General features: G+C 36.6%; 1 protein-coding gene across 5 annotated transcripts in view; it reads right to left on the bottom strand.

Moving 5' to 3' along the window:
- The window catches only part of DNAH8 (dynein axonemal heavy chain 8), a 396,942-nt gene that overhangs the window by 62,750 nt on the left and 312,236 nt on the right, over window positions 1–21,956 (bottom strand). For all 5 annotated transcript variants that reach the window (XM_072641991.1, XM_072641989.1, XM_072641988.1 and 2 more), the window contains 5 exons: window positions 14,512–14,630; window positions 12,092–12,294; window positions 7,480–7,553; window positions 4,515–4,667; window positions 3,866–4,021 (listed from right to left, as the gene is read on the bottom strand). In XM_072641991.1, the coding sequence (XP_072498092.1) occupies window positions 3,866–4,021; window positions 4,515–4,667; window positions 7,480–7,553; window positions 12,092–12,294; window positions 14,512–14,630 (705 nt within the window). The remainder of the gene's footprint in view (window positions 1–3,865; window positions 4,022–4,514; window positions 4,668–7,479; window positions 7,554–12,091; window positions 12,295–14,511; window positions 14,631–21,956) is intronic.

Here is a 21,956-nt window from a genome sequence, read left to right as displayed (position 1 = left end):
TGCTACAAGGAATTTTTTATAGAGAAGGATTAAGTCACTGTCTGCTATGCAATTTTAGAAAGAAGAGAATCATGAACACTGTGTGAAAAACTGTTAAGTGACATTGAAATGAATGTACAAGTTTCTTTCCTCTTTTGTGTGGCCCCTATCATACTGCTGAGCACACACATCTTGACAGCTACTTGTTTGATGGGGAGTAAAGAAAAGCACGTTTCCTCTCAATCTTTTGCTACCATACACAGGGGGCCAGATTCATTGTAGGGGTTCAGATCTACTACTGATCAAAATGGAGGAGTTTGGCTTGATTCTAGGGGGTATGATTTTCTTTATCTTATGTAAATATGTGTTTTTAAGCTTTATTACTTAACTTCAAATCTGTGATTATGATATTTCCAGAAGTCCAGTACCTAACATATGAACTGGAATAAGCTAGACCTCCAAGGAATATGGAAAACAAACCTTCCCCAAATCATCAGCCTCTCTATATCAGAACAAGGTTTATATGATCACAGAAATGGAGGCAGGAGAGTCATTTACTTAGTAAAATTTCCTTTAAATTTGCTTTAGTCATTTACTCCCTATTTCCCTCAACCTTGAATACCAAAAAGAAAAGAAATCCTAACTATTTTAATAAAAAAAAAAAAGTGGCATCCACTCCTGCCTTTTTTGGGGGGGAGAGGAGAGGAAGAAAATTGGATATTAATTTTATCTATGTGGTGGACTGTTCATTTAGACAAATTGAGTGAAAATTACTTAAATTCGCTTTATGAAAACATTACCATTTATACTCACTAAGCAATTGCAATTCAGTTATCTCTTCAAATATGATCTCTGACAATTGCTCAAAATGCCTACATTTGTTTCACATTTATGTTTCTTACTACCAATTTTCATTTTTAAACTTTTCTTTCCAAGTTTTTTTTTTTATTTTCACTTAAGACAAAAAGAGTTGTTTTAGATTATAATGAGAAAAGAAGGTTAAATTTTAGGTTTTCTTTTCCAAATGACTTCATTGATACTTTTACTATTTACCTATAGGTTTCTACTGGCTTTTGTTTGGTCTTTGCACAGTATAGACAATTAATAAATGTTTGTTGGGTTGAGCGGATATCTAGAAAGTTCTTCTATCATTCTCATTAAGGGATAAGACTACACAATAAAACGAAGCAGAGAACTCAAATTTAACCAAATTAACCAATTTAACCAAATTCCTGCCTCCCCCACCTACTCCTACTTCTATCACTAGGATAACAGAAGTCTGTCTGGATTTCCAAATCAGGGGCTTGTTCAGTTTATTTGGATAATTATTTCTATTCTCTTCAACCTGACTGGTATTTATGGTGCTCAGAGTTTTGTTTGGCAATATGGAAATACAAAAGAAGTATAATTCATATATGTGTTTTTTTACTTTCAAGGAGTTTACAAGTAAAAAAACACATATATGAAATAAAAAACAATACTAGAGAGAATCAGATTTAACGTGGCAGAGAATATATTATAGGGGTTCAAGAAAAGGAAAAGATTACCATGAGACATACATTAAACTGAGAGATTTCATGGAAGAAGTGGACTCAGGAGCAGAAAGAGGTGGGTGTAATCTTCTATGGAGCCAGAACAGTTTTATGATTCAATATAGGTTTCAGAGATACCCTATGGACAGAGAGCAGCAGAGGGCAGGCTTCTTTGGTTTGGTCTAAAAGAGGGGCAAACTGGAGTTCAGAAATATTATACTGTGGGGAAGTTCAACTGAAGTGAAAAATGAGAGGAGAAATCAGGTACTTTATTTCAGAAGCACCAGGCAGGAATGCTGAGAGGAGTACCAGACCACAAGTGAACGCCAGGAGATGAGCCAAGAATCGAAGAAGACAGAGCTGAACAAACTGGGTGACCACACTGGTTGAAAGTCAACTGGAAAGGGCAGGTAGAATCAGAAGAGAAATCATGAATGAAGTGAATTCCTTTGCACTGTGTGGGTTCCAAGAGAGACTGAGCCACAGGGAGGCACTAAAATGGAGAGGGAATTTCGAGCTTGAGGAATAACATGAGGATTACATGGGCATGAGCACAGTCTTTTTAGGGACCAGTGTTGGACCTCTCTCAGCTTCCTTTGGCAAGCAGCAAATGATGAGGTTAGGTAAGTAATGTGGATGGAACTAGGAAGGGCTTTGAATGACAAGATAAAGAGTCTGAACTTTATTTGATACACACTGGGATTCATTGAAGATTTTTAAGGAGTAAAGTGATGATAAGAACTGTTCTTTAGGAAAAAAAAAACAATATACTACCCACTACATTTATTAAGCATGTGCTATGTGGGCATGTGCCTTATAAGCATTTATAAGCAAGATTCTGAGAAAAAGGTCCATAAGGGTTCCACTAAAGTTCTGTAACCTTCCACTTGTTGGTCTGGTTTTCCAGTTTCTTGTGACTCAAAAAAGATTGAGAATCCCTAATTTAGGAGAGAAATGTGATTGATGTTAATAACATCACAATGGAATGAATAAGTTAAATATGGATTTGCTCACTAAATCCCAGAAGACTAACACTAGTATATAGTAACCTAAGTAATGTAGGATTCTGAGATTTAGGAGAGAATGAGAAAGGCCAAGGGTCCTTCTTTAATAATCTAAATTCCTTAGGCATTCCCTATAGAATTCACAGAATAATTGCTCACATTGTACTGTATCATTGCCTGTTTATCGTTGCGGGGTGGGGGGGCATGGGGAGAGAACAGGAATTACATCTTCTTCCAGTAACGATAATGGAGCACTTGAATTATCACCACTTGGGATGAAGCACAAAATATACTCTTTGCAGATTTGAAATCCAATAACAAGCTTAAATAATACATAATTGCATATGATAAGGTCTGCTAAGGTTAACCATTATTAGTTAGGTTTACAGTGTCTTAAAAGAAGGAATTTAAAATTCAAGGGCCATGACAAAATTTTTAAAAATCAAGAAAATATTAGATCTATTAACTATTCCCATGAGGAATGATGGCTAGTCAAGGTGATTTTATATATATGCACTGCTGTATGTAGGCCTTTAGATGTGTATAGGCCCCAGAACAGAGCCCAACAAAGTGGCTTGTCATAGGGGAGAGAGATGAGTAGAAAGGACATATGCTTAATCGTCTCCAGAGTAGGCAACTGAGCCCTCTGTCACCTCTGTGTAAGACAGGATTCATTGGCTACCTTCCTGAGCAAGGAAGAGGGACGGCTCTTGGGAAAATCATATTCTCTGTCCTTTACCTGAATTTCAGTCTAGTAAAGAAGAGAATGCAAGAATAGGTTAGAACTTAGAACTTTTCCCCTCTGTGCATAAGAGGCACATATTTCCTGGCATGGAATGATCAGCAGTATTTTAAGAACAAGTGGTATTGGGGATCAACTAAATCAGAAGAAGCTCCCTCCCTCCCCCCAATATACAATAGTATATAAAAGACCAAAATAATTGGTTCCTACCTAGTAATTACATTTAAGTTTACCTAAAAATGAAACTTTAATATTTCATATATTCTATCAAATGGATTTTAAAATGCAAGACAGAGTTTTGAAGCATGCTGATATGTCCCTGAGAACAGTCCATTAAAGATATGAAAAGGGGTTTAATTGACAATATTGACAGTAGAACCAAAGAGCAACTAATCTAGCACGTTATTTATTTGGTGACTATTATGTCACTTGGTTACTAAGGAAGTGAAGGGCCCAGGGAATCTTAATACAATCTAAAAAAGAAATATATGACAGGCAGAGAACAGATAATAATAAGGAATCAAATTTACTTAATTGTTGTTTAAAGGAGACTATCCTACAGGGACTCAGTTTGCTATATACTGACTGCAGAAGCTGCTTTTAAATACCTGGACAGTGGAATGTAAAAAAGCCACGGTGTACAGCATTGGCTTCCACATGGGCAAATTGCTGACATCAAGGAGGTCTTGATTAATTCCAGCAAACGTTCTTTTCAAACCTGCACGTACCCCTTGGGGTGGTTCATTAGTGAACTTTATAGAAGTCTATCATAAAAAGCAAATACATTAATTTTACTTAGGAAAAATTCACACAAGAAGACAAAAATACTAATTAAAAAGAAGTCAACATGTTTATGGTGCAAGTAACTTCAGCTGAAATTCAGCCAAGTACCCACTAATTAAATTGAATACAGCCAATAAGCCATAAATTAGTATCTAGTGTTATAATTCACTTGTGAGAATGTTAACTATATACTCTTGATGATGGTATATATGATTTTTACAGTGTAGATTCTGCAAGTGTCCTGAACAATTCTATATTTATCCAAATTATTCCAGATTCATTTATAGAGCTAGAACAAATTAACAACTGTTATTTCCCTAGTATTGTGAAATTTCCAAAGGGTTTCCTCACGTCAACTCCTTTGGGGATAGGTAGTATGTAATTATAACCATTTTACAGATGAGAAAACTGAGGGGAAAATGATTTACTCATGGTCCCATGGCTACCGCAGACTCCATTTTTCATGTAACAAACCTGTAGCAATGTGATGGGAAATTTTTCATGTGCTTCAGTAGTTATCCAGACTCGGAAAGTATCATTACTAGCTTCAGTGGTAAGCAGCGTTTCTAATAATTCTTCCATGAATTCTAGACCAAGATGACAATTCTGAAGTAACACCCAGCCACCCTGTATCCAAAAAACAATTTGTTACTCAGTTTTGGAACAAAAACTAAAAGTCATGGATGTCATTTTTGCATTGTTGTAGAAGAGATTATAAATTTGTTTATCTCATATATAAAAACTCATTTTATGTTTTATACGGTTATTTCATTTGTTACTTTGATGAACTAATAACTTTCAAAATCAAATGGATTTGAAATCATTTTCTGCATTATTTAATCCAGTAGAGGAAGAAAAACAGCTAGCCTGAGTTATGTGGTACAGTGAGAGCACCATCTAGCGATGTAAATGGGTATTTTGCAGGCTAGAATAGTCATACCCTAAATTTACATTTTCTTTCTTTATAATAAACCAAGTATTGAAATATTTAAGAAACATAGCAGCCGAGGAAAGAACAGCAAACTCAATAAATTACTTTCTAACAAAGACTGATCCATCAGACTTATATTTTTTTGCTTTTGTAACATTTCTGGAAAACTACAAGTTATTGCTGGAAAGTAGTGAATAAATCCAAAATTGAGGGCAGTGATCTGCCATTATAGTGCTCTTTCCCCTGCTAACCCGTATCCCATACAACTTAAGAACAAACCAGACAGTCAAGTTGTACAGTCAGCATTTCTCCTATTAGACTAGAACTGTTTTATTCATCTTCATATTCTACCCCAAAGTCTAACACAAGATCTTTTGTTCTTAACAAACATTTGTGGAACAAATGAATGAATGCTGAGAAACAGCAGCAAGAAACTGGAAAACCAGGCAAAAGAAGGAAGGTTACGGAACTTTGAACGTTTATGCTTTCTCTGAGCATAGTGTACCAATGGGGAGCGGGTGAGAAGACTTCAAGTGTTCCTAGCCTAGTGTCCCCTCTAAACTTTCTTGCTTAGTAAAACTTTTAAACTCTTTCCTGTTGAATAAGATCAGACTTACCAAGAATCTGTGGGCTCTGTTACATTAGCCTGGACACTTACGTACTGTAATCAACGTGAAATTTCTCATGGGCATTTGTGGGAAAATTCTAATCGAAGGAAGTCTTTTCATTTTTCCTTTATACTTTTTTGTGGGTTACTTTTTATTTAATTTTTCTTTTTCCTTCTTTTTGGAAAGTAGAACTAAGTACAATTCTTTTTTAGAATCAAGAGTCATTTAACAAAGTTTTCCTCTTTAAGAAATAAGAATTAGACTTCAGATATTTATGAATTATCATTATCTGCAACACTTATTAAGCACTCATGTATTAGTGGCATTGTGATAGCAGAGATTAACACCACAAGTCACAATGCCATTCTTCCTCCAGAATAGCATTCTTTCTAATTCACAAAACATTAAAATACACATTCAATTGGGCTAAGACTACAAATCTCAATAAATTAAGCCTGAGAAATAACCTGTTAAGGACCAATTCCCTGAATATTTCCTAGACATTGTATGAACTATGTATAATAGTTAAGGTTTCTATGGTAAGAAATTCCATGAGCATTTCCCCCACTGTGGGAAATAAAAAAATAGAGGACCATAGGTCCATATACTTGAAGTTGAAAGGAACATTAGAGAAAATCTAATCCAAACACCTTCTGTTATGGCTGAATAAGCTGAGGCCCAGAGAGGTGAAGTGATAAGATTATGTGGCAGATCTAAGATCTAAACTCAGGTCTTCTGATTTCAAATCTATTGCTCTTTCTTCGGTGTCATACCACTGCAGGAGCACGGAACCTCCTGGATGTAAAGATCAAGATAACAAGTTCTTCATTCCGGTGAAATGGCAGCCATAGAGGTCCAAAATTCAACTGAACATTTGCTCTATAAAGTGAATACTCTGGTTCACCAAGTAAGAATAGAATGTATATAACTATTTCCACATGATATTTATTAAAGTTAATTAAGCAAAAAAGATTGAGGCTTTGGGTTTTCTGGGGATTAATGACTATTTAGAAGAGGATGATGACCTAGAGTAATGTTTGAGGCCATTAAACCTTCTCTAGCCATTAATTTCAAAGAATACGTGGCACCAAGGCTATTATTCACATCCTAAGATAGAAAGTTTAAAAATAAGCCAGCGAATTTATTTTTATTTTTTCAATGGTACTACTTCTTCAATTGCTATGATATATCCAGGGCATTTCTACAGAATTAATGTCCTGTGTATTTATTAGGCCTTATGTGAATTATAGCTCAAAATTCTCTTCAGTTTGCAGTTATTAATAAAAATTAGTATTAATAATTGAACTAAGAATTCTGAAGTGCTTTTTATGTGCCTGAAGCTATCCTTAATGAAAAATGAATGCCTGAAGTCAACCAAAAATTGAAATTTAATTGTCCTCATCTGTCACTTTCTAAGTGTTATATGTCATTACTATGTCATGAAATTCCAAGACTGTTAAATTGAGTCTTTAAGAATAGAGGAAGGGCATATCTACATAGTCTAAAAAGTTCTAATGACAAATAAACTGAATAGCTTTCTGTGGTCAGAGAAAGCAGAATCTCAATCACCAAACCAGTATTTCCCCATGGATGTCAGGAAGAAATGTTTGAAATTTTAAAATTTTTCATAAGAAATGTATACAAGGATGATGGAAAGTTTGTTAAATACATAAATAAGAATGAAAAATGAACTTTTTATCACAAGGACATATGTTTCATCTCCATCTTTGCATACATCTACCTGTTTTTTCAAATGTTGTTCATGCAGAAAAAGCATTGAAGAGCAGAGATTTCTAAACGGAGTGAAAATTATTAAATGCACAGCACATCGAAATAAATGGGCAGAGGGAAAGATAACAGATGACGAAAGAAATCATCTAGACTCTTCCTTCCTACATACCTGTTGCATTGACATCTGTACCAGTTTGCGAGCATGAACTTCTTGTCCTTGGCCCATAGAGATTGTTCTGCATTCTGTAACATGTGAAAAAATGTCAGTTACATATCCTCACCTTGTATAACAATGACACAATTAGGTTTGATTTTCTGTCCATGTGTCAGGGTGTAGAGTGCTGGTTTTGGATTCAGAAAGACCTAAGCTAAAATGTGGCCTCAGACATTTAGTAGCTTAGTAGCTATTTGACCCTAGGCAACTCACTTAATCTTATTTGCCTCAGTTTCCCATTTGCAAAATGTGCTGGAGAAGGAAATGGCAAACCACTCCAGTATCTTTGCCAAGAAAACTGTAATGAACCATGCAGAGTCAGACACAACTGAAATGACTCAAGCACAACACCATGTGTCAGGAGTATACAGTACAGTGCTTAATAAAGAGCTGTCAGATTTGATCTGAGGCATTGATGGGTCCAAAAGGTATTCTTTCAGCATTCATTCTCCTAGTTCAATAAAGGCTGAACACTCACACACACATAACTGAACACACACCCTGACACTGCTCCACTCGTGTGACTCACAGGAGGCAGCAGACGAGAAGAACCCCCCTGGAGTTCTCTCTGCCACTGGCTCTATCACTTAGATGTGCCTTGGTGGGAAAGGTGCACAAGAGAATCTGTGCTCTCTGCTAGTTCATGCGTTTCTTCCCTCCAGTTCTACTTCAGTGTTCCACTGCAGAGTGGGGAATGAGTTAAGCCAAGTTCAGTCAGGTCCTACCAAGTGAGAAAGGTTTTGAGGAGGGGCCCAGGGATGGACAACATATCCATTATCTGCGAGCCAGTCCAGCTTTTCACTAGGAGGCTAATCATTAGCAAATAATTTTTTTCAGCCAAAACTACTCAGGAAGATTGATTTACGGTGGAAGAAAGGTTTTAATCTGCATTGATAGGAGGGTTCACATCTACACAACCAAAGGTGCTTGAAGTGTGGTATGTGTGTATGTGTGTGTGTGTGTGTGTGTGTCTGTGTCTGTGTGTGCTATCTAACACATTACATAGTAGCAGGAGAGGAGAGAAAAACACTTAAAAAAAGCAAATCTATGTATATTTCTGAGGTTATAGGTTGTATTTGTTTACTTTTGAGTTATATTCAATTTTCTTCTCTCATCACACAGCTGGCTACTTTTTCCCATGCACGGAGCACTCACTGACATCTAAAGGAGAAAGCAGTATGGAATAATGACCCTGGATTCAGAAAATCTGGCTTAAAGTCCTGCCTCTGACATTGTCTATGTAACTCTGGGCAAGCCACTCAGTCTCCCTCAACATCAGTTTCCTTTTCTGTGAAATGAGGGGTTTAGACTCCATGGCCTCTGAGGTCCTTTCTTGTTCTTGTTCTTGATGTTTGATCTATCTATCAGAGTTATATGGGAGGAGTAGGGAACTCAAAAATTGGGTTCTTTGCGGCAGTCCTCGTCAATTGTTTATTTTACATTTTTTTCAGTAATGACAAATTATTTATATCATTCATATTTGAAGTTTCCTATGTAGAAAAATTCTTTGCTAACAACTTAAATTACATATTTAAATTTAAACTTGAGAAGTAAACACAAACACAAGCAAACACAAGTACAAACATTACATACTCAGAATTAGCCTTAAGCAACATTGTAATGTGAGGAATTTTGTTTTCAATACTTCTCTAAATCTTTATACTTTCCTTATTTCCTAGGTACCCACTCAGTACTCTCATGTTGCCTTTTAGAAGTTCAAAGCCCCTGAGTTCAAAGCTCTACCAATAGTAGGTACAAAAGTCCGTGTTCAGGACCTTTCCTTCTCCAAATTCCTCCACTCCCTGTTAAAACTGCTGTCCCATGACCCATTCCGTCAGTCCTATGAGGGAATAGTAACCTAATGAGAAAAGTTAGGCAAATCAACATGAGCTTCCTCTTCTCTTCATCTCAAAAGCCCTTGCCTGCATTTTCCACTCTCTCCTCCTTTTCCTAATCTCTGATAATGAAGTGACCCTTCTCCTTGCAAAGAAAAACCCTTCTACGTGTGCCCATGATGTCATCACCTCCTATCTTCTCCAACAGACTGTCAAATGCCCGTCAATTGTCCTCCTTCTCTAATAGCAAATTTTATCTGCTAGTTCCTTCCTTACTGCCTTCAAACAAACTTAAGTCTCCCTATCCTTCAGTGAGCCCTACCATCTTCTCAAGCTATAGTCCTATATCTCTTCTCCCTTTCTCATACAAACTCCGAACAAGTAATCTCAAATTTCATAGGAAATTGGGAAGGTTTCCACAATCTACTGCAAAAGGAAGTGAGTAGAATTAGAACAACTTATACAATGACAATATTATGCAGAAAAACAACTTTGAAAGAATTTAGAGCTCTGCTTAATACAATAATAAACTTGGAGTTGAGAGCACTTTAGATGAATTATGCCACCCACCTACTGCCAGAGAAGTGACTAAAAATGCAAAATGAAATATACACACATTCATATTGCATGTTTACGTATGTACACAAATATATTTGCACATATATAATTATATTATATATTGTAATAACAATGGAACATATTCACATATATGATTAGTTCTTTCATACCCACAAATATGACATAACTAAGAATTTGTTTTGCTTTATTTTATGTTCTGAGGATTTTATATAATTGTTCATGTTGGGAGAACTTTGGGAGGGAGAGATAATAAATCTTTGTAAAAATGAATTTTTATAAAAAAGAAAACATTTTCTACTCCCAATGCATCTACTTTTCTTCTCACTTGTCAATCTATTGCCATCTGGCTTCCAATCTTATCACTTATCCAAAACTTCTCTCTCCAAAGCTACCAGTAATCTCTAGGTTTTTAAATCTGATTTTTTCTTCTCAGTTCTCATTATTCTCAACCTATCTGCTACATTTAACACTGTTGATTATACTCTCCTGGATATTTTTTATCTCTGGAATATTGTGATAATCTTCTGGTTCTCCAACTTCTTGATTGCTTCTCAGACCCTTTTAAATTTTTTTATTAAATTTATTTATTTAGTTTTAGCTTTCAACCTTCACTTTTATAAGATTTTGAGTTCTAAATCTTCCCCTTCCTTCCTCTTTCTCCTCCCCAAGATAGCATGCAATATGATGCAGGCTATACACATACAATTATATTAAACATATTTCCACATTAATCATGTTATGAAAAAAGAATCAGAACAAAAGGGAAAAACCACAAGAAAGAGAAAGAAAGAAAATAGTATTCTTCAATCTGCATTCAGACTCCATAGTTCTTTCTCTGGAAAAGGATAGTATTTCCCTTCATGAGTCTTTTGGAATTGTCTTAGATCATTGCATTGCTGAGAAGAGTTAAGTCTATCACATAATGTTGCTGTTACTGTGTACAGTGTTCTCCTGGTTCTGCTCCCTTCACTCAGCATCAGTTCATATACGTCTTTCCAGGTTTTTCTGAAGTCCACCTGCTCATCATTTCTTATGGAACAATAGTATTCCATTACATTCACATACCACAACTTGTTTAGTAATTCTCCAATGAATGGCCATCCCCTCGGTTTCCAATTCTTTGTCAGGCCCCTTTGTTGACTCACAATATATATCATGTCCCTTAACTGTGAACGTTCTCCAACGTTCTGTCTCAGACCCCCTCCTCTTCTCTCTACATGCTCTCCCTCTGGGATGCACTACTTCTTCTTCTACAGCGCTGCATCCTCACCATCACCACCATTGCCAAACGTGCTCTGATAGGTCAGATGTCAAAGGAGATCCTTCTCCTCAATGTCAGAATTCCTTCCACCATTGGTCTGAGATTCCCTGAACCCAGTTCACATGTTCCTATATAAATAACCTTTTCCTGAACGGCTGCTCAATCTAAAAGGACCCTGAATTTGCTGTTTCCTGCCTGTGCCAGATGTCTTAGGTTCTGAGACAGTAGAAACTCCAGATCATGAAGTTGCAATTTCTGGCTTTTGGAGGATTAGTGATACAATGGCACTAAGAATATCATTCTGCAGGGTAGGGAGGTAAGACTCAGACTAAATTCAGAAAAAGTTCTCTCAAATTTCATAGGAAATTGGGAAGATCTCCATGATCTAATGCAAAGTGAACTGAGCAGAACTGGAACAATTCACACAATGACAATATTATAGAGAAAAACAACTCGATTTTTCAAACAGCAGAGACAATGCAGAGCAGAAAAGAAAGAGACAATGAACTTCTGGCACTGGTGAGTGCTGGGGGGGGAAATGTGAGGAAGGATAAAATGAAGCATCAGTTTCTATGCCAAGCCTTTTTTGATCCCCTCAACTAAGAATATCCTTCCTCAATTATTATCTTGTAATGATTTTATATTCTATAGATATAATTCTCTTAATTTCCTCACTGTGTAAGAAAACATAAAAATGTACAGAATATCCTTATATACCTTTATACTTCCCCACCTAACCTATGAAATCTATGAAAGGGATAATTAGGCTAAATATTTATTTCATCTGAGATTTTTTGGGGAAAATTCTAAGAATAAATGTAAAAAGGGAAATTCAGAGGCTAAGCAATGCACCAGTTATACAGTTTCCAAATGAATGAGGTTTTGTTCCTACCAAGTTTAAGTTTTTTAGCAAGTGCATCAATTTGATTAGTTGGATCAGACCCCATAGACAGGAAACATATGAGAGGTGTCCGTGTATCACTTTCTTCCCAAGTTTTCTCAAGGTTTAAGATGACTGGTTCTGTGTACTTCTCTTCTAAAGAATCTGCAATATATTTTCTTGCCTGGAAAACAGTACGATCTGGGCACCAGGACCTAGGGAAAGTTGAAGAAAAGAAATTCAATGTGTTCATTTTTATTCTAAGTTCAAACACTGTAATTTTATTAACAGGAACATGGCAATTTCAATTTTTCACCTTGCAGATATGTGGACATGGTAGCCCATGAGAGGGGGCAGGATGTCCTAAAGGCATGCTGAAAGAGGCTCTCTCTGGTTGATCACTAAGACCACTCCCTGCTTCAACTTATAAGATAAAAGAATCTTAAAGTTGGAAGGACCTGAGACATAGTATGGAATCTTAAAACCTCATTCTATAAATAAGGAAATTCACTTGCTTTAAAACTGTTTAGCAAATTGACTAATACTTACAAGAGACAGACACTAGCTCCAGCTTAGTAATTCTTCACTAAAAGTGAATATATTCCAAGAGAGGTGCAGAGGGAATTTTTTCTTTTCTAATTACGGCATCATAAGTTGTATTGCTAGACACTATGATGCTATAAGGCACAGTCAAGGGGTAAAAGGAACCCTGGAAATTAAGGAGATAGTCAAGATATAATGACAAGAACTGTAGATGTGGAGTAAGGAAACCTGGGATCTTATTCTGGATCTACTCATTACTCCTATGTGGCGTTGGGTAAATCACTTTCTGTCTTGTAAAATGAAGGAGTTGGACTAGATGACTTTTAAGTCCCTGCCAGCTCTAAATTTTATATCTGTGATGTAAGTCAGCACACATGTATTAAGACCTTAATATGCATGTATTATATAGGGTACAAAGAAAGAAAAGATTAAGTAGAAAGGCAGTGTGGTCCAGAGTAATGAGCACTTGAACTTATGTGAAACCTTCAAATTGAAGATGGAGTCTGACTACCACAGTCAGCTCCGTGACTTAGGAGAAATCAGTTAACCTCCATGTGCTACAGATCCCTGGTAAGTGTTTAATAACAAACTCTTTCCCTCCTGTCCTACTACCACCAAATGAATGATGGACACACTTTTAAATTTAATATGCATTATTAGCATTCTTTCCATCACATCATTAAGTGTAGACAATAAAACAATAAATCAAGACTTGATTTGTAGCATCTGCCAATTTCTAAGGTGTAAATAAATGTACACACTGAAAATTTCACAAATGGCTCTGAAAAACCAGATGCAGTTGGTTCCAGCACACCTTGTTCCAACTCTATATCTATGATCTGAAAGGACTAGATGATTTCTAAACTCTCTTCTAGCTTTAGATCTATGATTGACCTCAGGGAGTTTTTAATCTATCTGGTGAGGCAAGCACACAAATGAAACAACTCAAAGGAAGATTTTAAAAGAAGCAAACATACAAGTAAAAATAGATGTAATGCATACAAACAACACATCCAATATAGGAAGCCTCTCTTGCTGAATTACTTAATAACAAAATAAAAAACAAACAAACAGAGGAGAGAGAGAGAAGCTTTTGTTACTTTTTTTTTCTAGTTGTCAAAATAGTACTTGCCATTTCAGTGAAACAGGATCCTTACCCTCTTTCTATGGTGACATTATGGTATATTTTATAAACTTCAAATGCATTTCAACTTTATGAAAAATTTCTAATTGGAAAAATATCAGTGTGAATTATAAACCATCTTTTCAAATTCTAATATGAAAAACACTAATGCAAAAACTTAAAAATATATAACTTTTCTTTTTTTTTCCTTTTTGTTTGTAAACAGATTGAATAGTCAGTACACAGAACTATATTCCAGAGGCACATAGTGTCCCTTAGTCACCTGATGTAAAATCCTTCCCCATCAACTGCAGATTACAATCATGATAGGGAGAACAGAATAATGTGCTTAAGAGCATAAATCCAGCCTCTGGCTCTTACTAGTGGTGTGACCATGGGCAAGTTACTGGGCAAGGCACACTCTGTGCCTCAGTTTCTTGATCTATAAAATGAAGGGTTCGGATGAAATGGTCTTTAAAGTCCATTCCAACTCTAGATCCTATGATCTGTGATTTAATTGGGAGCTTCTCAGGGCACATTAAAAGTTAGGTGACTCATCTAAAGTCATTCAACTAGTCACTATCATAGGTGGGGTTTGAACCTAGAATTTCAAGGCTTCAAGCACTGCACTCTATCCATCATACCAGTTGCCAAGAAGTACCTACACTGACAATAAGGCCATACCAAAACCCAAGTTTAAGGTAGAAATAACTGTAATTTGCTGACATAATGAATGCTTCGAAATTTGATAAATATCAATCCTTACCTTATAAGCAAAAGTTTGCGACAAGTATCTAGTGAATCATTATACCCATCAGGAATGATTTCCTCCTCAGGAGCATCTTTATCAAACCAGTTTTTCCATCCCTTCTCATTACGAGATATCTAAAAGCAACAAAAAATTAACAATTATACGTACTGAATATTAATATAACAGTAAGGTGATAAATCAGTACCCACATATGTACATATAAACTGTGAATAAACTCAATTAGAAGTTAATACTGGAGAATTTTAGAGAAGCATCCTTTCCAGTGAAGATGATTTAAGCTTTTTTACATTTAATATCCTCAACTAGATTTTAACTTTAGTCTTCTTGATTGCTTTACTCTTGTATTTTTTTTCATCTCCTACCTATAACACAAAATTGTACAAAAATAGTAATACTCAATAAATCATTGTTCACTAACTAAAAACAACCTCATACTTTGCTAATGTCAAATAATGTTTTTCAGTTTTCCTTTTCTTCTTTCAGTTTTCTAGTTCTCTTTAAGTAAAATTTAAACATTTAAGAATATCCTAAAAATGGATGAGAGGAATGACTAAAGGGCAAGTCTTCTGAGTTCTGAAGTGTGCTGGTTTTCTGAATCCATGTGAGCAGCTCTCTGAGGCTTAGCAACTGACTCAGTGACAATGATTGACACGGGCAGAAGGAGTGTTCATATCAGTAGTTCTCCCACACTGATGAAACCATTGGTTTCGTTAAAAAAAGAAAGAGAAGAGAAAAGGAATAACATCATATGAACTATAGAACATTTGGCTAAATTTTAGATTCTTTGTATTTAGCTATTTCTAAATAGTTTGTGCCTGCAAGTGATATTTAATTATAGAATTAAAGAATTTCAAAATTGGAAGGTGTGTCAGATGGTATCTAGCCCAATATATACCTGGAAAATAATTTCCTATACAATATACTTGACAGGTAGTCCTTTGTTTTAAATTCTAATTAACTTCAGAGACTCTCTGAATTGTTGAAAGGATGTGTGTGTGTGTGTGTGTATGTGTGTGTGTTTGTGTGTCTGGGGTGAAGGTACTCTGCCATATACTATTTGTTATTACCATAGTGCCAGAGTTTCTTTCTCAGTCTAAAGAATGGGGAAATGAAACAGAACTCATCTAGATTCTCTGCAGGGAGTAGAGAGTGAAAAAAAGTCCTGTGACCCGTAAGAGATAGAATGAGGAGTCATGAACATCTTATACTGTATATCTTTGCTTTTCCTTCTGGCTCCTGGCTTTTTATCTTTCAGTGCTTGGTTTTGGTGGACAAAATGGGAACTGCAGAGTGGTTTTTGCTGGGAGAGAGGAGGTAGTTGTTATGTCTGAAGTGAAGGAAGTGTAAGAGAAGTTGGAGTTAAATTCCATTTGATCACAGGAAGAAAGAGTTTAGATATATACACATTTGTTTAGATTCCATTACCCTGCTTCTCTGCCTTCATACAGTATAAATTGTACTCAACCATTAGAGAATATGATGATATATGGACAGGAAAGAGAAAATTTGTTAAAAGAATGATGTATCATAGAGAATGTTTGTCAAAATCAGAACAACAAATGTTACTATGGATTCCAAGAGCTAGCAAGAGGTTTTGTCATACAGGGCCCTTTTATGTATGCCTATGAGAAGGCATTAGGTTTGTTCAAAGGGCATTTATAGAACCCTGAGTAGGAGAATAAAATCATTACACTCCAAATTCATTCTAGAAGAATGAATTTAGGAGAAGTAGAACTTAAGAAGGACATGACTGGCACTGGTAGTGGGCACAACTAGGCTGTAGCATCCTGGCAGTTTAGTGGCTCTCCTAAATCTTGTCTATGAAGAAACAATTATTGATCCAATAGTACAAAATAATTTATTATGACTTCATGACAAGGTAACTGTACCCTTGTAATAGATGCCAAAATGTAATACATGTAGGTACACAGGTACATTTCAGAGAATATCTTTATATGTGAATATCAAATTGAATCAAATATCAGAAAGCAATATTTGTGAGAGATGGCAGCAAAAGGAGTCTCTGTGTGCTTCTACAAAGACAACTGCTAGTTGCTGGAGTAGTATCCTTACTTTTCCATACATGAACAAAGATTACACCTTCTCATGAAACATGTCTTTAGAGTGTTAAAATATTGAGAAAATATCTGAGAATGTTTGTAAATGTAAAAATCTTCAAACATTAGTGAAAAGGAAAAAAATTAATGATGATATGGATAGAGAGGGAAGCTAGAGCCCATGTTTTTTAGAGTTGCAACAATTAAAAGATTCTTCGCTCAAATGATTGATTAGTAACGCAACATTTTATTTGCCAATATATCTGCTCCTCCAGTTGAGGCTTATCATCGGGCAGACACCATAAACTGTATGAAGGTGTTTCCACAATGAATAAACAACTCAGATTCTCCAAAGCAGAAAACTGAATGCACTGAAAAACACAGAGAAGACTTCCCTAACTCCCCTTCTTCCCTTTAAGTCCATCACTTGCTCAAAGATCAAGCCTCAAACCCAATTCACTTTGGAAATCGAAGACTGGGCAAGTCCCCACCCACCTAGCACAGAGTGGATGTAAATACTAAATAGTAATTGTTTTCTCTTTTATCTAGGACCCTGAGGGTCTTCCCCTCCCAGTTTGATTTTGTTTTTAATTAAAGGGGCCATCCCTTGAGAAACTACTTAAAGAAGTTTATTCATTGAATGGGTGTATCTCACTCAAAGTGAGAATGCTATAATGCTATAAGACATAGACCTGAAAGGGCCAGGGTCTCACATTGCATCCTGGGCCATCTCCAGCTGTCCTGATGACTATCTGGCCACTGGACCCAGATGGCTCAGGAGAAGAAAGTGAGGTTGGTGACCCTGCACAGCCCTCCCTCACTCAAATCAAAGTCAACTGCAAGTCATGTCATCATTTAGATGTCATGATCTTCTTTGAGAAAGAAGGACAAACACAACAACAAATCACTTAAAATATAAGCTCCTTGAGGACTGGGAGTATGATTTTTGCTTGTATTTGTATTCCTAGTAATTTGTATAGTAATTGGCACACAGTAAGTGCTTAATAAATTTATCCATTCCTTCCTTCCTTCCATTCTTCTCTTCTTCCTTCCTTCCTTCCTTTCTCCCTCCGTTCCTTCATAAGGAATTGGATTATAATACTTTTGGAGCAGGAAGGGACCACAGAAATCTTCTAGTTCCCTCCTCAGTCCCTTTACAATTCAGGAAAAGAAGCCCTAAAAGGTAAAGTGACTTCCCTCAGGTAATGAATCAGTGTGTCAATAAACATTAAGCACCTACTATGTTTTAAACTCATGAGGTTAGTAGCAAGAAGGACAGGTTGGTGCCCAGATCTGATTCCTAGTCTGTAGCAGTAGGCAAGTAACAGCAGCAGCAGGGATGATTATGGATGATCATGGATAGTGAAGGTACTCAAGCTAATAGCAAGGCAGGGCAAACGAAAATACTGGCATAAAAAAATCTAGATGTACAAATATGAATTCAAATGACAAACTAGAGCTAATTAAAATGGATAGCGGCCCAGAGACAACTATTCCATCGGAAGAGAACTAAAGTCATTATGAAGCTATCAAATTTCCTTGTAGCAGAGCACAAGCTAATTATAACCATGTTTAATGTACAGAATATTGTCCACTAAAAGGAGTTCTAGAATGAGAAGATATGACAAATATCTTCTCCTTCAAGGAACTTAGAATCTAACAGCAAAGGCCAACATAATAACATGCTGTCTATATCTGAGGATGACTTGCTGCCAGGAGGTTATTTTTCCAGGGCTGGTGCTATCTAGCCACATTTCCCCCAAGTCTACTTCATGACGGAAGGCCCACAGTTGCCAGCTTTGGAGGAGGCTGGGGGGGAATGTACAAGCTGTGGTCACTTAAGAGAACAAAATTCAATCATGCATAAAGAGTGGAACTTCTGACTTTTACACTCATTAAGTGCCCCACTCTAACCAATCACAAGTGAAAAGATAAATGTGTTCTTAATAAGCTTGAAATGAATGTGAATAACTGTCATTAAAAAGAAAAAGAAACACCATTGTTTTCTGTGATGAGATGGCAATTTTATCAGAAGATCAATGCCAACTCTGACTTTGTTTGATTGCTTTATTTGTCAGTCAGCACCAAGTGCTGACAATTACGAAATTATCAGGCCCTGACACTTATGAAATCACACACACCCCAATGCACACTGACATATCAACAGTGACAGCACATCAGTTACAACCATCTTTTTTTCTGAGTTGTACAATTATCTTCCAGTAACAGTTTAATCAACTTTGCTTAATCAAAAACAACCAGATGAGCGTGTTCAAATAAAGAAAGAAATGCAGGCAATAAAGGTGCCCCATCTTCACCATGAGAAGAAAATGATTAATGGGCAAGAAGAAAATTAGAAAAGTAAGATATTTTTCTATTTCACTTAGGTATGAAATAAGCACCTAAAAACATTCATATAGCCATGAGGAATCAGAGGAGTCTACTAAACTTGCTAGACCAGGCTACTTCTCATGGAGCTAAGCATTTACCCTGATTCCTACTTTTTATGACATATATACCCTGGCCTCTCACTGAAGAAATGAACACAGGTTTCTATAATTAGTTTTTCATTCATTTTAGTAGTGTCTCAGTCTTTGTGATTCCATTTGGGGATTTCCTGGCAAAGCCACTGGAATGGTTTGCCCTTTCCTTTTCCAGATTATTTTCCAGATGAAGAAATCTAATGTTAATTATGCTAATGAGAGTTAAAGATCTTCCCCACTCATTAATGGATGTGCCCATTAAGGGAAGTTTGATTAGGGGAGATTGGTTTTGTAGGAAGGTCTACACCTTTTAATAATTTCTAATGAGGCACTAGTTCTCAAGGGTTGTGATGCTCTCTGGCTCTGAAGTGTATATATACTCTGAGGTGAGGTTTTGTTTTGGGGCTTACTCACCTGAAGTATTTGTCTGGCCAATTTGTCTGGACAGCTGCTAAGGAGCCCTCCCAGCTTTGAAAACCCAGATGCTGGTGCTTCTCTCTCTGGTAACTATGTACTGCTTATGGTCAGACAGTTGGAAGCCCTGTCTGTTGGTCGTTAAAGCTGACTTTTCCCCCTGAACTAAATGAACTAAATACATGTGCTTGATTAAGGTAATTGATGACCCCTCAAAAGTTGCTTTCCATTTAGAAAAGGAGATCTAAGAAACTGTACAGCATCACCTCCTGTATGCCGGGGTCCCTGCTGTTACAGGAAACTAGGCAAACAGGATTAAGATTCTTGCCCAGAGTCACACAGCTAGTAAGTGTCTAAGGTTGTATTTGAACTTAGGTATTCCTGACCCTAGGCCTGATCCACTATCCACTATGCCACATAGCTACCTTGAATTACAAAAAGGGGATGCATCAAAGAGGACTGACCAATGAACAAAAAGAACTATCCAGGTTTAAATGGAAGATTGACTTCTGCTATTGCTTTCTCTTCCTGTCTGTTGAGCATGTTGATACTTTGAGCTTTCCCTTACACACCTGTGGCGGGTCAGGGAATCACATTCCTCTCATCTTACCCCCACAATAATTGTGACCACTATGACATTGCTGCCTCTTGGCTTTCTGTTTCTTTTCCTGAGCACAAGTGACCCAGTAGCAACTCTGAGATGGCTATTTTTGGCCTTGGAGGAAATCTTGTGAGTTTGGGAGCTTCTAGGCTTGGCTGCTAGTTGCCCAGTAAGGGGTATCCTCTATAACAAATTCTTGGAGGAGAAGATAACTCGCATGAGCTTACATCATGCCCTTTTTTGCAAATGATATGAACCTTGAATTCTTTGAACAATATAGATTTGTGGTGTCACTGAAGTGCCTGTTCAGAAGCACCGCAATGTTAATGTTTTAAGTATCAGCTTTCTGGGGAAGTATAAGAGGAGTTGTGAGTTATTGGTATACTCTTTAGGCATTTCCCAATTCACATTTCTGAATCTTTTGCGTTTAAAGAACGTGTAGTAGAAGAAATAAACTGCTGTGCTACACCTGATCTACCATGTACATTGAATACTTTTCCATAAAGGACCCTGTTAATTTCCTCTTATATCCCTAGGGTATGGAAATAATGAAAAAGAGTGCGTAATAAAAAACAAACAAACAAACACAATGATACTCCTCCCTTGGTGTCTGGTTCTCTGAGAACTGAACTGTGGTGGAAAAAGGGAACCTCCTCCCTAGGCTGTGGGTTTATACAGTTGGGGACTTGTCTGGGATCTGAGGGGTAATTTCTATCAGCCTTAGGTACTTAATCCCTTTTTTGGGAGCCACAAATTCATGGCTCAACTGAGTTTATTTTTTTGTGTGAGTATGCTAATTTTGCTTCTACCACTGGGTAATTTTGGACCTTCATTTGGAGTACTCTATATGTTATAGGTACCCCTGGAGAGGTTTTGCCTGAATCTCCACTTGGATTGTCCTATGCACTGACAGCGTCTTCACTGGGAAAATGTAGGAGTTGCCACTTGCACTGAAGGAAGAAACCCATGGGAAAAATTTTCACTAAGGCCAGTTTGATTCCTAACCTAAGCATGACAGATCCCTAATGGCTACTGGTTAAGTTCCACTTACTCTGGGAACTTTTTTAGGATGAGATTTTTACTTTGCAATGGGAAATTCATTTTCTTCTTTCCTTTTTTTTTTTTCAATTTTGCCAGTTTGTTTTATTTTCATTTCTTTTTTTTTCATTTTTCTTTTCCTAGTTGTTTGGATTACAACAAACCTTTATAAGTACTAGCCAACTGTTAATCTATAAGAACTGTGCAAAAAGTTGTTTACTTAATGAATTTGTATAACTTTGTATTTAAGAATAAGTGTAATCACCAGGGCCACCAGCTATGGGAGGTCTGAGCCTTTACAAAAGATTTTTCATTGTGAGATTGTCTGAAAACTGTGTTTAATGGATCTAGAACTCTTTCTACGGAGTCCATGGGAGGCCAGTAAGAACTGAACTGTTTGGACTTCGTGGAGTCTCTTTAATGGAAGGCACTAAGGAAAACACTTTGAAAGAACAATGACTTAAAAAAAAAAGAAAGAACAATGATGACTGAATTTTCTCAGATCCCCCAAGAACTGTACAGAACTGGGGTATGGACAAATATATTGCAGATGGTTTGCTGGCAACAGTTACTAATGATGCCAAATTTTATAGGCTACCTTGTCTTAAAAGTAGTGGGCTTCCCTCTATTGAAATTTTTGAGGTAAAGGCTTAATAATACTTTTGTTGGGAATATTGTGGAAGGAATTCTTGTTCAGGTATAGGTTGGCCTGGATAGCCAATGAGATTCTGTGAAAAATTCTGTGATACACCCAGGTATTATCAATCCAGTACAAAAGCAACAAAAGAATTCAATTTAAAGGTTAGACTCAAACAATGAAACTCAAATGACCTTTTCTATGTTTAT

This window comes from Notamacropus eugenii, chromosome 2 (genome assembly GCF_028372415.1).
Source record: "Notamacropus eugenii isolate mMacEug1 chromosome 2, mMacEug1.pri_v2, whole genome shotgun sequence".
Classification (NCBI taxonomy): Eukaryota; Metazoa; Chordata; class Mammalia; order Diprotodontia; family Macropodidae; genus Notamacropus; species Notamacropus eugenii.
Note: the sequence above shows the minus strand (reverse complement) of the source record. Positions and strands in the feature narration are given on the sequence as shown.